We start from the raw sequence: 17,709 nt of genomic DNA, 5'->3' as shown, positions 1-17,709 counted from the left end.
ATTAAACTTGAAAACAAAGCACTGTAGGTAATTTATCTTTCTTTATAGACAGATGTGAAATACTCAGACCATAAGTGATTAAGTATATGTGCATATTAATGAAATACTTTCAATCAATGCTAAGGGCAGGTGTCATTTAATAGTGAACCAACACCAAGTAAATGACATTTTGATGTCGTGGTGGAAATGACATTTCACAAACCCATGTCTCAGCACGGATATTTATATATGTAGTTCTGTTCTCCCAGTGATTTTAGGCAGTTTAATTTATTCAAAAACACAATCTCATGTTTACTTTCAATAATTTTTATAAGGCAGTAGAGTACATTTTCTTCTGAAATCATATTTTTATTGGAATTGGCTCTGTAAACTAATGAGTAAATACAAGCAGGTACATGGATAAGATAGATTTTATATTCTTTAATTTTTTTTTTCCTTTAGGAAAAGCAATGTAGCCTTCTTTCTGTACTTGTGCTTTGAACCTTTTGGGACTGATACAGATCCACTGAGGCCAAGCCTAGAATTAAATCATCGTTATTGTTAAAAGTTAACTGACAGGGTTAAGTACAAAAAGTCATTACTAACGAAGGGCTGAAAGCGTAATACATATAATTGTGGAATTGCTGCGATCCACATCACTGTTTAGGGTTGGGGGTTTTAACCGGAATGGATTCTTGCACTTTACCAAGCAAGCTATGATAAACAAGATGTACTGATTTCAACTATGATTTTTAAACTACTACAACGTGGTTCAGTGTAGCTAATGTTACACTTGTATCATAAGACTTGGGTTCCTGTTCTTTCTTCAAAGTCATCAGAACAACAGGGAATGAAGAGACTTCTGAACAACTGCCAGCGCTTGCTGCTGCTGTTGCAGGGAAGGAAATATTAAACATTCGCGTGTCATTTAGGTAATTGTGACATACAGTTTGGCCAACAAAATGCCCCAATGCCCACATCCCTCCTTAGTTCTTAATATTAAATATACACCACTCACAGCTTCCATCATAATTTTGTTTTGCAGCTTGGTCATGTCTTCCCTAACTTCGCTTTGTTCATCAGTAAGAAGATGTTCATGGGCCTTCTCTAAGTCCTGCATACTCTAAAACAAAAAGCCTAGTTCAGTTACAAACCACCACTTTTCATCTCATGCTCCAAACATGTAAAATTAAAAATTTCAAGGGGCGCCTGGGTGGCTCAGTCAGTTAAGCGTCTGCCTTCGGCTCAGGTCATGATCTCGGGGTCCTGGGATCGAGCCCCCACGTCGAGCTCCCTGCTCGGCGGGGAGTCTGCTTCTCCATCTCCCTCTGCCCCTCCCCCTGCTCATGGGCGCTCTCTCTCTCTCTCTCTCTCTCTCTCTCCCCCCCCAAAAATAAATAAAATCTTTTAAAAAATTAAATTTCAAAAGTAACGATTCTTAATATTCAAAGGATGCTCGTTATTTATTCCAAATAAAATATTAGACCTAATACATGGAGATCAAAATACCCACTTAGGAAATTTTTTAAATGTTGTGTTTGAGTCAAATATTATTATTATTATAGAGGCATGACAGTAGTACGCTTTGCTCGAAACAATGGGTTAATAAACAGTTAAGGTCAAGGTGGAGGGGAAAAAAAAGACTGGCAGTCCCACAGAATGAAATACCATGATTTTAAATCTCTCTAATAAGCTTTCTAAATACCATGTAGCACTGCACTTATAATGAGTAAAAATCAATGTAACATGATTCCATTGGAGGGAATAAAATGATCTGTAACACGACCTCTTTAAGTTATGAAAAACAAACGTGTTCTAAATCCTTACTGTTCACTTAACAAATAGTGATCTAGCCCATACTACGTAAGAAGTACTGTTAAGTGCTGCGGAGGAATTTGGGAAATGAATGCACGATCTCTTCCTTCCTTATTCCAGTGAGAATAAAAAGACATGTAAATAAAAACAACACAAAAACTTTGTAACAATTAAGGAAACACAACTTGCCATGACTGTGTACTGGAAAATAAGATTGATTCTGATTTAGCTGGCAAAAGAGTAAGATTTCAGTAGGTAAAGGGAAGAGGGAATTGAAAGTACCCTAGAAACAAGGAAGTAATGGTGAGTTAGTGTACTGGAGGGGTGGGAGGAAAGGAGGAATGTAAGTATAAAACTACAAAGGGAGTCTTGTTACAGGGCAGACGTTGAATACCCGAGTGTTTAAGTGGGAAGCTAATGGCAGGTTTTCAGGAGGGAAGGTATACGTTTTGGAACATCATATTGCAGAACTGGGAAGGATGGACCGGAGGAGAGAGAACTCAGATGAGAGTTTAATAGTATAAGCAGGGAATGATGAGATCCTGAACTCGGGGCAGTGGCAGTGGGAATTCAAAGAAAGATATTAAGGTACAGCTGCAGAGGTAAAGTACACCTCCCACTCCCCTCCGCCGCCCCTCCCTCCCCGCCCACATACACACACCAAGAAAAAAGAAGGGGAATGTGCAGGCTTCCACTGCCTCCTAAACAAGTATATATCTGCACGAAGAAGAGGTCTGTGTCACTGAGGACAATTTGCTAATGTGCAAATATCCCAGCAGATCATTCTCAACTCACAAACGTTTAGTCCTCCTCTGGCTTTTTCATTCTGTTATACATTTAGACCTTTTCTTATGATTTTAAGTATGCATATAAAGTCATTATTAGTCTAATATTCCAAAAGCAAATATGCCATAAAACACTCATGTAACGCATTTGAATATAGAAGTGCTATTCATCAATTACAACTGCCTACTCATATTTAACAGAAACCGTTAACGCAAGTAAAAGACACGTAGAAGTGATTTATAGACTTCCTAGTTTCCACTATGAATTTATTGCCGATCTCCTCAAAACTGATTGTTGAACAAAAAATTATGATTAAAGTGTTAATAAAGTACCAGTTTTCTTCACAATACATGTATTTCTAGGTAAAATTCCCTCTTTACAGTTCCCTGTTTTAGATGACTCCCACAAAACTATTAATTAATTCTAAAAATAAAAATGCATGTACCAATTACGTTAAATCCCAAACGATGAATTCCAAATGGACAATGTTTAACAATTTAGATGTATAACCTAAATGGTTCCCCCTTCCCCAAAGATTTGGAAAGAAACAGTCTTCTACTTTTACATACATTTTATGTATATATTTTAAAATATTTACTTACTTATGAGAGAGAGAGAGAGAGAGAGCATGTGCACATGCAAGTGGGAGGAGGGGCAGAAGGAGAGAATCTTCAAGCAGACTCCCCGCTAAGCAGGAGGCACGAGGCGGGGCTCGATCCCACAACCCATGAGATCAGGACCCACGACCTGAGCCAAAACCAGCAGTCGGTTGCTCAACTGACTGAGCCACCCAGGCGCGCCTACATATTATGTTTTATAAGAATGTATTGTGTTGCCAAATACAACAGACCTTTAAGAATTGCTCATGTAAGTTTTTAATTTTTTGCAGTCTCTGGTTCTGAACAGCTCTAGCTTGTTGAAGAATCTTTCGTTGCTCTCGGAACATATCCTACAAATATAAAAGAAAAGGGTGATAAAATGTGGGTAACATTTAATATTTAGAAAACATAATTATACATCAAGTTTGAAAGGAATATTCTTTAAATCGATACTTGTTAACATTTCCTGTTTTAACAACTTTTGTGACCAAGTTTATTCACCACTAATATACAGAAACAATACGATGATCCTACCTAGTAGCCATTAAGTAGGAAATTGTCTTTCTCACCAATACTGAAAACATGTTTTAATTTTTGACTTCAAAATCCACAAATGACCCTTCCAAAAATGTGTTTACCACAAGTAGGCAAAAATCTATACACTAATCCTTCCTAACAGTAGTTTCAGAAGAGATATTCTTTCTTTCTTTCTTTCTTTCTTTCTTTCTTTCTTTCTTTCTTTCTTTCTTTCTTTCTTTCTTTCTTTCTTTCTTTCTTTCTTTCTTTCTTCTTTCTTTCTTTCTTTCTTTCTTTCTTTCTTTCTTTCTTTCTTTCTTTTTTAAGATTTTATTTATTATCAGACAGAGACAGAGACAGAGAGCGCACAAGCAGGGGGAGGGGCAGAGGCAGAGGGAGAAGCAGGCTTCCTGCTGAGCAAGGAGCCCGATGTGGGCCTTGATCCCAGGACCCTGGGATCATGACCTGAGCCGAAGGCAGACGCTTAGCCGACTGAGCCACCCAGACGTCCCAGAGATATTCTTTCTTAACAACATTCGAAACATGTATTAATTCTTGGTCATTTCAGTATGCATACAGATGATCCTAGCCTCTCTGTTCCTTGACCTAATCTCCAGCAATAATTTTGTCCTCTTCCCTACTTTAGTCACTCACTTACATAGTCACACCCTGGATTCTGTCATTCCCAATAACTGCAACATCGACATAATATTAAGTAGAGCAGAGACTTATATAGGAACTGTGTGTCAGGTACTGTTCTGAGCCATTTTAAATAAACTTATTATATATGATCTCATTTAATTCTCAAAACAACTCTATGAGGCAAGTACTCTTACTATGTCTCGTCTCCTTTCATAGGTGAGGAAACTGAGTGAGGTACAGAGATAAACAATTTGTCCCTGATTTCACAGCTAGTGCTGGTCAACCAGGATCGGAGCCCCCCAAAATGGTTCCAGAGTCCAGGCTCTTGAGCACTGTGCTATACTGTTTGTCCCCTTCCCCCCGCCCCCGACATTCAACCTCTACCTCCCTGTTTGTAGCTCTCTACCCTTTTTACTACAGTTCAATGCTCTTTCAGGATTAACATCCCATCGATCCTGCGACTTTTCATGGTCCCCAGTCCCCACTCTCATATTCTCCCTTTTCCTCCTTCTTGGCTTAAATTCCACGGCCAATCATTACGCCTATGTGCTTGCACGTGTACCTTGCCCCCTTTTCGCTCTGTTGATCTGCGTGGCTAAACCGCAACCCTGGAAAATCCAACTCTCCAGCTGCTCTGCCACAACCATGCAGAGGGGGGTCTCACCTTAAATTCATGATCACTATGACACTAACCTCAATTAGACCCATAATGCTGCTTGGCAATGATATTTCCCTAGTCCATTCGCTGGCCCGCTCTCAGGAAACACTTCCAGGACTTCTTCTCTGCCCCTCAAAGGCAACACCTCCTCCACCACTCTAACTCTTAACTGGTGACCTTCCTATATCACTAAGTAGACTGAGGCAATCCAAATAGAACATTCAGTCTCCCACCGCTACATCTTCCACCCATCTTTACCCATCTGGGCTCACGGACTCTACATTCTCTGCTCTGTTTTTGCATGGCCTACTGCCACTTGAGACTTTGATACAATAAATAAATCAATTTTAAAGCCAAGGCTGATACCAACAGCTAGTTTTTCTTCTTGTTCCCGGGCTTTCCGCATGTCTGTATCCCACGCCCGATACAAAGTCAGAAACTGCTGAGAATATTTGAGATGAAGATTCTGCCTGTAAAACACAATAATGAGCACCGTCACACCTCATAAAGATACGGAAAAATTAACCATATTCAAAACAAAATTGATTTGACACAATTTACACCATAAAAGGAGACGGCAGTAACAGCGTAATAGCAGCTGAAATAGTCTCCTGAGAAACAGAAAGGCTACACGAACAATTTACTCTTATTCCAAAAGTATCGTCCCTGACTGACCAACATATAAGCTATCTCACATGCCTTACCTCTTAAAAACTAGTGAGGATTTACTGTACTATCAATTTTCCAGAAAAATTCATTTTATCTAAAAGCAGTTTACTTTCCATTTCTTCTTACTGAAGAACATGTATGTTCTGATATGATAAGTAGATTCAATAAGGATATCATATCCATTTATCATAGAAGGTTTCCAAACAGGAATATTTCACTTAAATATTTCCCCTCATTGGCACAACAATGGTTTTTAAGAAAGAACCGTGAACACAATTTACTAAAATATGCAAATTATTTATAACATAAGATCAACCTTTTCTACATAACTGAATACAGTTAACTATCACAAGAACAATGGTTTAAGACATTTACCTGAAGTTCAGCTAGTGTAGGCCTAGAATAAATACGAATTAATGTTATAGGAAGAAAACTCAATTGTTATTTGAAAGGGAAAAAAAGGTCATCTTTATTGGCTTCCGGGAGATACATCTCAATTCTGTTAAGGAGTGAGGTTAACAGAATTTATCTGCTTAGAAGAAAATCAAGCAAAATCTATTTTTTTCGCTGGAAAATTCAATATAATAGAATTTGCCTTAGGTTATTCGCACCAACGAATACTAAGAAATGATACAAATGTCATCGTGACTTAAAAACAAAACAAAACAACAAAACCCAACAACTTCACCTTTGTTCTTGCTGTATGTTCCAAACATGCTCAATTTTTTCGTTAGTGGTTTTGACAAGAGCTTTGGCATTCACTTCGAACATTTTTCTCTTTGCAAGAAGAGCCTGCTTAATGTCAACTGTATAGAAAGTATTCATTGAAATTTAGTGTTGAAAATTATTTTGTTTTCATATATACGAGTCAATATGTGTAAATGTTGTCTCAGCAATATGCAAAGACATTTAAAATTTATAATACAGACATCATAAATGTCCAATCACTATGTCGTATACCTGGGACTAATATAATACTGTACACCAATTACACTTTAAAAAATAAAATAAGTAAAATAAAAATTATAACACAGGCATCATTTCAAAAAGCAAGATTTGCTCACTATTTTCTGTAAAATCTTTCTGGTACTAGTATCCCAGTTATAATTTTTCTAACTGCAGGTCACCTTTTAGCTTAGAGATAATGAAAAGGGGATAGTAATCAAAATATTTTCCATTATCAAAATGCGTACAGGGAACCCCAAGGACAGACTTTAACTTCCTTGTGAGAAAACAGCTAAAAGGCAAATTTCTCTAAATGTATAAAATATCCTCCAATTCAAGGGACATGTTTAGGTGGATTACCATTAGAATGCATTATATATGCTAAGTGAAGTAAGTCGAGCAGAGAAAGTCAATTATCATATGGTTTCACTGATTTGTGGGACATAAGGAATAACACGGAGGACATTAGGAGAAGGAAGGGAAAGATGAAGGGGGTGGGAATCGGAGGCGGAGACGAACCATGAGTCAGTCCATAGACTCCGAGAAACAAACTGAGGGTTCTAGAGGGGAGGGGTGTGGGGGGATGGGTTAGCCCGGTGATGGGTATTAAGGAGGGCACGTACTGCATGGAGCACCGGGTGTTATACGAAAACAACGAATCGTGGATCACTACATCAAAAACTAATGATGTACTGTACGGTGACTAACGTAACATAATAAAATTAAATTAAATTTAAAGGAAGAATGCATTATATAGAACGCGCAAAAGTGTTTTCTTAAAAATGATCCTCAAAAGGATAAAAATAATTATATCGCACATTAAAAAAAATTATTTTTCAAGCGATCTAGTGCGTGATGCTTTTAACTGTGTTTTACTAAAAGAGACAAGGGCTGCGGGTGTAAAAATTCTAATTTAAATAAATGAATTCAGAAACATTTTAAAAATATTTTCATGGAGCTTTTTACATAACACTTTTATCCATAAGTGCTGCATCTCACAGAATCTTAATACTTCAAATAAAGCTTTGCAAATCATATGATTTGACTTTGTGGATCTACAATCAATACTTATTTTTCGGTAGTCATGAAGGATCTGCACTATAATAACAATATTTTATACATCCGGAATCCATCTATAGTAAGAAGTTTGTCAGACAGCTCACAAAGCAAGCACTTTGTCACCACCAAATAGAGCAAAGCCTTCAAAACGTACTTGCTTGTAAGGATGATCTCTATCGAAGAGCCGTAAATTGACTTGGACCCCGCTAAGGGTCCTGTCCTGTAGTGCAGATGGTGTAACTGACATCTGAGCAGACAACATGAAACTCAGGAGTTTGGATATGATTATGTATTTCTCACTAGCTAGGAGAGTTCTTTAGTTTGCAGCTACACGGTTTGCTAATGGAAAGTAACAATAAAGAGTGTTTTGTTTGTTTGTTTTTTGGAGGATTCAATCTGTGCTGCTGCCCCACAGAGCAGGACACTGGAAAGTTATGAGAAGTAACTGAATTAAGGAAATTTAAAATTGACATTAAAAATGGATAGATCACCTAATCTGTGCACACAAAAGGAGGCTCAAACTTTTCTCTGTTTAATTTTTTTTTTAAAGATTTTATTTATTTATTTGAGAGAGAATGAGATAGAGAAAGAGAGCACATGAGAGGGGGGAGGGTCAGAGGGAGAAGCAGACTCCCCGCCGAGCAGGGAGCCCGATGCGGGACTCGATCCCGGGACTCCAGGATCATGACCCGAGCCGGAGGCAGTCGCTCAACCGACTGAGCCACCCAGGCGCCCTTCTCTGCTTAATTTATATTAATTTATATTACATGCACATGTGTGTAAAAATAATGGCATCATTCTTACCTCATCAAGGTTAGTACCATTTTTACTTTTCCACATCAATGGAAAAGGTCAGTAAAGAAACTTGCAAAGTTGAATCACACTAAATACCTGTGTAATATCCCACATACGAGAACAAGGCATTAAAATCAGTGTTGCAGACCACTCACTAACATTTCCATTCATAAAAGCTGTATGGTTTAAAACCATTTTTTTTTCCACCGCCAACATCACTTAAGCATACCTCCAAGTCCTTGCAGCATCTTCTGTATTTCATTCCTGTGAAGACGTTGCATCAAACATTATTAAGGATAAACAAAGATCATGTTTGTTTTGGAAAAAATGTCTCATTCTAGGATTTTACAGAGAATAATTGTTATGTAAGCCAAGTTGACTTGATCTGGTGAGTGAAAATACTATGAACACATTACCCCACATCTTCCTCAAACGTTACTGCAGAAGGCCTTCTTCCCCCGTAGTATTCAGTTAGTGGACTGTTTCCTGCGTTGAAATAAAAGCGGAAAACATTTTAAAACGAAGTATGGTGGTGGGCACTAAGGAGGGCACGTGATGATGTGATGAGCACCGGGTGTTATACGCAGCTAAGGAATCACCGAACGTTCTGTCGCAAACTAACGATGCACTACATGTCGGCTAACTGCATTTAACTCTGAAACAGTAAAATGAAGTATGGCATTTTGATCCGTTTTCAGGGAGCAATACCTTCCCCGTGGAGTTTTTTAGGGCTCCGTCTCGCAAACAAAAGTTTTCTTAAGGCAGGCCCAGGAAAGGGAGCATGCGTGTGCAAGGCCAGACGACACTAGATCAGGGACCAGGACCATGCGACGGAGACGGTGTTACAGGCCCTTCCAGGTTAATGCCAGAGTACATCACCCAGCCGGCGCGAGGTATTTGGGAAAGAAGGACTGCGGGGGAGCAGAAGAGCTGCGATCTAAGCCTCGGGAATCCTGGTTTGGGACAGGAGGATCAAGTGGGCCACCTCTGGTACCTGGAACTGCTTTACACACACACACACACACACACACACACACACACACCACACGCAGAGACAGACAGACACACAGAGAGACAGAACAGACACCCCCCCCCACACACACACCACACACAGAGACAGACTGACAGACACACAGAGACCGAGACAGACAGACAGACACACACACACGAGGATTTTACTGTTTACAACGCCGAGGACTCCGAAGCGGTGGCCTGCCCCGCGTGCGTCATCAGCAAGCGCTGTATCTGCAAAAGGTGTCGGATAGGCAGTACCTTCAGCCTCCGGCCCCCTCAGCTCTCTTCTCTCTTGTCCCCCAGAGTCACGGGCTGCCGTACCCTGAGCCACCACCGGGGCCTTCGCGGCTCTGCCCAGGCGCTTCCTGCCAGCCGGCGCCATCCCGAGGAGGTGCCTTCTGAGCTCTCCTGCACGCTGTGGGCACAGACACGCGTTAAGGAAACGGGGGGACCCGGTCAGTGAGCGAGGCCAGGCAAGGGTCCTCTGCGCGGATCGGAGAGTGTGTGTGTCCTCGTGTCTCTTGCTGGACCAGGAGGGGACAAAGACGATGGGGACGGTGGACCCCTCCCTCCCCCCGCCCCCCGGCTCCGACCGAGCGCATGCGACCAGCCCCGGGACATCTGAGTGCCAGGACCTTCCGCCACACTCTGTCGCCCTACGCTGGGACAGAGGCCGTCCCCACCCCGAGGCCCCCGCGGGACAACGTGCTGGTCTGGAGGCCCAACCGTGGCCGGGACTAACGTCAAGTGTCCCCCTCCGCATGGACGGGGAATAAACCGTTCTGCACCTGTCCGGACCTGTCCGGGGACCGTCGGGTCTAGGGCGGCTCCTCGACACGCCATCTGGACCCCAGGACGGCCTCCGGGGACCAAACCGCCCTGCCGGGGGGCCGGGCAGGAGGGACAGACGCAGACGGACCCTCCTCACCAGGTGTGGCCCTCCCAGGAAGTGGGGACCGTCGGACCCGCTGCCTGCCCTGCCGGCCCCGCCCTCGGGGGCCTCGTCGTGTCCTGCCGGAGCCCCCGAGGACCCCGCGGGGACATCACCTCAGCGGCCAGCCCAGCCGCCGCTGCCCCACACCCTGGCCCCACCCTCACGTCTGAGGAGACCCCCGTGGCCACACAGTGCCGCCGGGCCCGCCTCCCCGACCCGCCTGGGCCTCCCTGAGGGTCCCCTACGCCTCACCCCCATCCTCTGTCTCTCTGTCCCTCCTCCCTCCATCCCTCCACCTGCACAGCGACCTCCACCCCACGTCCTCCGCGACGCTCCTCTGAGGGCCTCGCGCGGGAGAGGAGCTCGCCAGCCTCGCCTGGGCGGGGGCGTTGCTGATTGGCCGGCGCAGCGCGCATGCGGGAGGCGGGGCCTCGGCCGAGACACGCCCCCTGGACCAAACTGCCCCCTCCGGGCGCGCTGGTGCCGAGCATCGAGCATCGAGCGAGCATCGGGCATCGAGCGAGCATCGGGCATCGAGCGAGCATCGGGCATCGAGCGAGCATCGAGCGAGCATCGAGCATCGAGCGAGCATCGAGCGAGCAGCGAGCATCGAGCGAGCATCGAGCGAGCAGCGAGCATCGAGCGAGCAGCGAGCATCGAGCGAGCATCGAGCGAGCAGCGAGCATCGAGCGAGCATCGAGCATCGAGCGAGCAGCGAGCATCGAGCGAGCATCGAGGCCCCGGCTGGGCGGCTCCGGTTCGACCATATTCAAGGACGTTTCACGGGTCCTCTTCCTGGGAAATCACAAAAGGATACGGCAGTGTGGAACCACGTAGGTGCTCAAGCCTCCACCTTCCCGACGTGGGACACTTTTCACAGTTCCTGCGCAGTCTCCTCCCGGGGCCCTTCCCACCCACTGCCTCCGCTCGCAGAGGAAGAGCCATCCTGCTGCGTGTCCTGTGTCAACCAACCCCCTCCGTTTTCTACGGTTCGTTTTCTGGGTGGTCGGCTGGTCGGGGTTTGCTTCGTCTTAGAGACCCGTGTGCGTATCCTTGGCTGTCCTGGCCTCCTGCTGTGTTGCCTGGGGAGTACAATAAACTGTACCGCCTCCTGCCTGGTGTTCCGCCGCTTCCTTTTTCACCCAACATTGCGCCCTGACGGTGCCTGTACTATATTCCGCAGAGCCGTCCTGCTTTCGTCTTCCCTGCTGGAGCGCACACCACTGTGGAACCACTCCTCAACTCGTTCATCCGTTTTCTTGTCCGTGGACGTGTGGATACTTCCCACTGTAGAGCCCTTACAAGCAGGGACGCTGGCAATATTCCGGGGTCTGGCACACGTGCGATTGTGTTCTGCTGCGTTTAAAGGAGCCCAGGAGTTTCGAGGAGTTGATGACCTATTGCTAGGTCATAGGCTAGGTGAGTATTCGGTATAGCCAAATTGTTTCCAACTTATGACTCCCACCAGCCGGTTGGGTACTAACTGCTCCATATTCTCACCAGATTGCATTATAATCTCACCGGATTACATCTGGGCTTGGGGTGGTGGTCTTTTTTTTTTTTTTTTTTTTTGCATTTCTCCATCCACTAAGGAGATTGAGCTCCTTTATATGCTTATTGTCCATTTCAATTTCCTTTTCCGTGGCATCATCTTATGCGGGTGTCATGACCTTTCTACAAATGGGTAGGATGACTTTCTTACAGTTTTGTAGAAGCATTTCATATATTCCAGATATCTTTCTTTTTTAATTTAAATTCAACTAGCCAACATATAGTACATCATTAGTTTTGATATAATGTTCAATGATTCATTAGTCGAGTATAACACCCAGTGTTCATCACATCACGTGCCCTCCTTAAAGCCCATCACCCAGTTACCCCCTCCCCCCACCCACCTCCCTCTCCTAAACCCTCCGTTTGTTTCCCCGAGTCAAGAGTCTCTCATGGTTTGTCTCCCTCTCTGATTTCTTCCCATTCAGTTTTCCCTCCCTTCCCCTGTTGTCCTCTGCACTATTCCTTATATTCCACATATGAGTGAAACCATATGATAATTGTCTTTCTCTGGTTGACTTATTTCACTTAGCATAATTCCCTCCAATTTCCATCCATGTCGAAGGAAATGGTAGATATTCATCCTTTCTGACGGCTAAGTAATATTCCATTGTATATATATGAACCACATCTTCTTTATCCAGATATCAATCTTTACAACAGTGTTTCCCCTCTGCCTTTTAATTGCAATAAAATACAAATAACACAAATTTTACCTTTTAAGCCATGTTCAGATATACAGCTCTGTGGCATTAAGTACATTCCCATTGTTGTACAACCATCACTGCCATCCATCTCTAAAACTTTTTCATCTTTCTGAACTGAAACTCTGTACCCATTAAACACCTATTCCCCATTCCCTCCTCCTCCCAACCCCCAGGAACCACCACTATACGCTCTTTCTCTATGAATTTGGATACCTCATACATACAGTATTTGTCCTTCTGTGACTGGCATATTTCACTGAGCATGATGTCTTCAAGATTCATCCATATTGTAGCATGTCTCAGTTTTTCTTTCCTTTTTAAAGGACAAATAATGATCCATTGTAGGTATATGCCACTTTTTTTTTTTTTTTTTTTCTTTTTGGCCCATTCATCTGTTGATGGACACTTAGGTTACTTCCACTTTTATCTATTGTGAATAATGCTATATGAACACAGGTACACAAATACCTGTTCGACTCTGTCCTTTCGCTTCTTTTGGGTATATACCCAGAAGCGGAACTGCTGGATCGTACCGTAGTTCTCCTGTTTAGCTTTTGAGGTTCCTCCGTATTGTTTTCCATGGCGGCTGCACCAGTTTACAATCCCACCAACAGTTGCACAATGGTTCCCTTTTCTCACATCCTTGCCAACAACGGTTCTCTTGTTTGTTTGTTTTTTTGGGGGGGGGGGTGGCCATTCTTAAAGGTGTGACTTACCCGCAATGCTAGGCTTACAACGGACAGTGGGATGACACAAATAAGGGGCATAAGTAGTATAGAACAAATTGGTATGCATTGCTTAAGTAAGTTGACTTTATAATGAAATAATGTGATAAGAAGTCCGTGGGTCTTTTTCTGTGAAAATCTTCCTGTGTGTCAAAAGGGATGCTGCCCATTCACAGCAGTCACCAGCAAGAGGTGATCAGGAGACTCTCCACTGTGACAATTGGTAATACAAGGTGAAAACACTAGATGATACATATACATCTCTTTCTTAGAAGAGACACCAGGAAATAGTGCACTAAGCAGAAAAGTTAAGCTCTTTCTTCTTGCCCTTGTAGCTCCCTCTCTGCCTGAATCTTTTTTTTTTTTTTTTTAAGATTTATTTATTTATTTGAGAGACAGAGAGAGAACAAGAGAAAGAGCAGGAGGGGCAGGGGGAGAGGGAGAGAGAATCTCAAGCAGACTCTGCACTGAGCCCAGAGCCTGATGCAGGGCTCGATCTCACGACCCTGAGATCACAACCTGAGTCAAAACCTAGAGTCGGTCGCTTAACTGACTGTACCACCCAGGCACCCCAAAGATATATTTATCTATTTGAGAGAGAGAGAGAGGGAGGGAGAGAGAGAGAGAGACGGAGGGAGGGAGGGAGAGAGAGAGAGAGAGAGAGCACACAAGCAGGGGTGGGGGCAGGGGGAGAGACAGAGAGAATCTCAAGGGGGACTCCCCGCTGAGTGCAGAGCCTGATTTGGGGCTTGATCTCACGACCGGAGCCCAAATCAAGAGTCGGTCGCTTAACCAACTGAGACACCCAGGCGCCCCTCTTCTCTGCCTGAACCTTTAAGAACTTTCCGCCATTGGCTCATTTCCAGCTTTGCCTTGCCATGTCTACTGATTCTCTTTATCCCCACATCATTGCTGCATAGGAGAAATTGTAGCTCCCCAAAAATGTCTGGAAATGATACATGACAGGAGAAACTCAAAACCATGGATGGTTATCAGAGGGAAGGCCTTAGCCCATTTTTTACATTGATCTAAATTCTACAATAATTGCAGCTACTGCCTATTGAACACTGGCCTATCTCAGGCAGGGTGCCAAGTGCTTCACATGCATAATCTCCGCATCCCATCAGGAGATCCTTAATATCTGGGGTCTCTCTCTCTCTATAATGTTACGATTGAGCTGTGGGTTCAGGTGTTATTAGTCTTCCTCGTTCTTTACAAAGTTCCCTGTTACTAGGGTGATGATATAATGTATCATGCAAATGGAGACAAGTTTGAGAGTGAAGGAGGGTGTGGTAGAGGACAGCCAATGTAAACCAGGACTTGCCCCCAGGAGAACCATAGTGTATGCTCACCCCTCACATCAACCTCCATGTAATAGATTTGGCAGCCATTGAGGGTTATTATGTAGATCCATTAATTCATGAGGTGTTGTAAAATGGTAATTTTCTAACTTTATTATTCTTGCTGCATTTATTGGCTGGAATTCTCCCATGAAGGATAACTACAAACTACTTTGTTTTCCTGATATAGAATTCACACAAGAAAGGCAGAATTAATTGCTTTATCCTTTCCCTTTCAGAGTGATGGGTTGCTGTCTTCTGGTCTCCTCAAGTGAACAAGGATCATTTGGGGACTTTTTCAGTATTGCAATGAACTCATGGGTATTAATGTATTGGTGATTCAAACCATTGCAGTTATTATTCCTTCTGATGCTCACACTGTTTGACATTTGGACATTGGGAGCCCCTTCGCATGCCTCTGGTGTCTTTTTGACATAACCTCAACGTGTATCCTAACTTTTGGATACTCCAAGATGTTCCACACTTATCGTGTCCTTATTCTGCCCCGGATCTGAAACGAGCCATTTCTCCAAGGACCTCTGGTTTCTTCCAGAGATCATAATGTGGGCACTAAAGGTTCTCGTTGTTGCAACCGGTAATGTTCATTGCTTCCAGGTCTTTGCAGTGGACGGAGCTAGGAAATACATTTCTTTGAGGGTCCATACTGACAATCAGAGTTCATGCTGAATGAGTCCATGCACATACTCAATGAGTTCCTGCCATTTCCATTCAAATTTAAGATTAATTTGGTCTTATATTTGTGTCTTTTGTTTTAAACCGAAATTCCTGAATTCTTTTTTTAATTTTTTTATTACGTTCAGTTAACCACCATATAGAAATTCCTGAATTCTAATGATATTAATATAATTACTTACCCCCCTTTCTGTGTGTGTGTGTGTGCGCGCGCGTGTGTGTGTATGCGCCTGTGTATGTATGGTGTTTTGCAATAACAAAGGCAATATTACTACTAGCAATATGATTTCTTAATGTAGCTCAAGATGCCTTGTTCTTTTTTATCCTTAAGATATATCCCATTGGATATACACAGTAACATTGCAATATATATATATATAAAGATTATATTTCTTTATTTGAGTGAGAGAGACAGAGAGAGCATGAGCAGGGGGAGGAGCAGAGGGAGAGGGAGAAGCAGACTCCCTACCGAGCGGGGAGCCTGACACGGGGCCAGATCCCGTGACCCCGAGATCATGACCTGAGCCGAAGTCAGACACTCAACCGACTGAGCCACCCAGGCATCCCTAAGATTGCTATATTTTTAAGTCATTTGAAATAGTTCTGTATTCTGTAGGGTTAAACCGCCAATTTGACATATACAGCTTGCACAACTATGTCGTGTGATTTATTATTTATTTATTTTAAGAGCTTGCCCTTTAAATTGTTTCGTAATTTCATGAAACCCTTATGGATTCTAAAACAAAACTAAAAAGCAGGATACTTAAATAAATAAAATCTTTTTAAAAAAGTAGGTAGATATCAGTACAAATGTGAATCTGTTACCTCGAATTAGATCACATAAACCGCAAAACATTACTTAATAACTATTTTTAACCATATTCCTCAACCGCTAGCTAGAGATTGTTTTAGGCTGATCAGTTGGTGTTTTTCTGGATGTAGTTAGTGAAAACTTTCATAAATGTACAGTTGAAATCTGCCCCTGTACTAGTTAATGCTAGTCTGGAGATAAGTCATGTCCTATTTCTTATGCTCGATTCCAAGCAGCAAGGGTCTTGTGTAATTCAGAAGAGTAAACAGTGCTTGCAACTCACCTTTTAAAATCCCAACCAGTCATTCTAAGGTCAAACCCAATGTTAACATTATTATGTAGTATATATCGTTCTTTACGTGTGACTACTTATTTTTTTATTTTATGGGGGCGGTGGGGCAGAGGGAGAGGGAGAGAGAGAATCTTAAGCAGGCTCCACACCCAGCGTGGAGCCCGACGTGGGGCTCGATCTCACGACCGTGAGACCATGACCTGAGCCGAAATCAAGAGTTGGAGGCGCTCCTACGTGTGACTGTTCAGACTCAGTGTTAATTTTCCTTTCCTTCAAAAGCATGGGAATTCCCGCACAGTATTAAATCCACCAGGCAACAAACATGGTGCTCAGCCCCTCACGCAGACATTTGTTGACCACTACTTCCAAACTACTTGTTGTACAGGACCAGCTTGTAGCATATAGATGGGAGTCTTCAGTATACATAAAATTGTTCAGTGAATATAAAAGGAGAAGAGATGGAATTCTGAAAAATTAAAGATAGGGAGGAAGAAGCAGTCCAAGAAGGAGCTGGAGAAGAGTTTCCAGCAGGGAAGAGCATGGACTAAATCAAAGCATAGCAAAGCATTTCAAAAAGAGGAAGTGACCAGCATGTCAAATATTGCAGAGAAGTTTTGCAAGATAATTAGTGAAATGCAATTGAAGGTCAATGCTTGGGGTGTCTGGGTGGCTCAGTCGGTTGAGTCTGACTCGGCTGAGTCTGATTTTGGCTCAGGTCGTGACCTCAGGGTCGGGAGATGGAGCCCCACCTTGCTCGGGCTCCCCACTCAGTGCGGAGTCTGCTTGGGATTCTCTCCCTCTCCCTCTGCCCCTCCCACCCGCCCGTTCTCCCTCCTCTCCCCCGCAAAAAGAGAAAGTCAATGCTTACCCTAAACAGGTTTGGTAAGAATAATGTAGCCAAACTCCAGACATGAATGTGTTAAGAAGCAAATACGAGGATAGGAGTAAATTGCAAATGTAGACTACTTTTTTTTTTTTTTAATTAGTTTCAGAGGTAGAGTTTGGTGATTCATCCGTTGCATATAACACCCAGTGCTCATTACATCAAGTGCCCTCCTTAATGCCCATCACCCAGTTATCCACCCCACCCACCCACCTCCCCTCCAGCCACCCTCAGTTTGTTTCCTAGAGTCAAGAGTCTCTTTATGGTTAGCCTCCCTCTCAATTTTCATCTTATTT

The 17,709-nt window shown here is 43.2% G+C and overlaps 1 protein-coding gene and 1 long non-coding RNA gene across 2 annotated transcripts; both read right to left on the bottom strand.

The window, feature by feature from the left end:
• Positions 1 to 454: 454 nt before the first annotated feature.
• On the bottom strand, positions 455 to 8,744 carry LOC123840657 (synaptonemal complex protein 3-like). The gene is made up of 6 exons (XM_045870386.2): positions 8,693 to 8,744; positions 6,353 to 6,470; positions 5,366 to 5,465; positions 3,431 to 3,529; positions 998 to 1,102; positions 455 to 868 (listed from the first exon to the last, which is right to left on the bottom strand). Exons 1-6 carry the CDS (start codon positions 8,742 to 8,744, stop codon positions 815 to 817), a joined length of 528 nt encoding a protein of 175 aa, XP_045726342.2. The 3' UTR covers positions 455 to 814.
• A 135-nt stretch (positions 8,745 to 8,879) lies between these two features.
• Positions 8,880 to 11,768, bottom strand: LOC135362044 (uncharacterized). Its single transcript, XR_010406332.1, has 3 exons — positions 11,229 to 11,768; positions 9,643 to 9,892; positions 8,880 to 8,949 (listed from the first exon to the last, which is right to left on the bottom strand). It is a non-coding gene; the product is annotated as an uncharacterized LOC135362044 (long non-coding RNA).
• Positions 11,769 to 17,709: the final 5,941 nt, after the last annotated feature.

This window comes from Mirounga angustirostris, unplaced genomic scaffold (assembly GCF_029215605.1).
Source record: "Mirounga angustirostris isolate CCGP_5_RB_7025 unplaced genomic scaffold, mMirAng1.0.hap1 SCAF_11, whole genome shotgun sequence".
NCBI lineage: Eukaryota > Metazoa > Chordata > Mammalia > Carnivora > Phocidae > Mirounga > Mirounga angustirostris.
The sequence above is the reverse complement of the archived record's forward strand: the minus strand, read 5'-3'. Positions and strand labels throughout refer to the sequence as shown.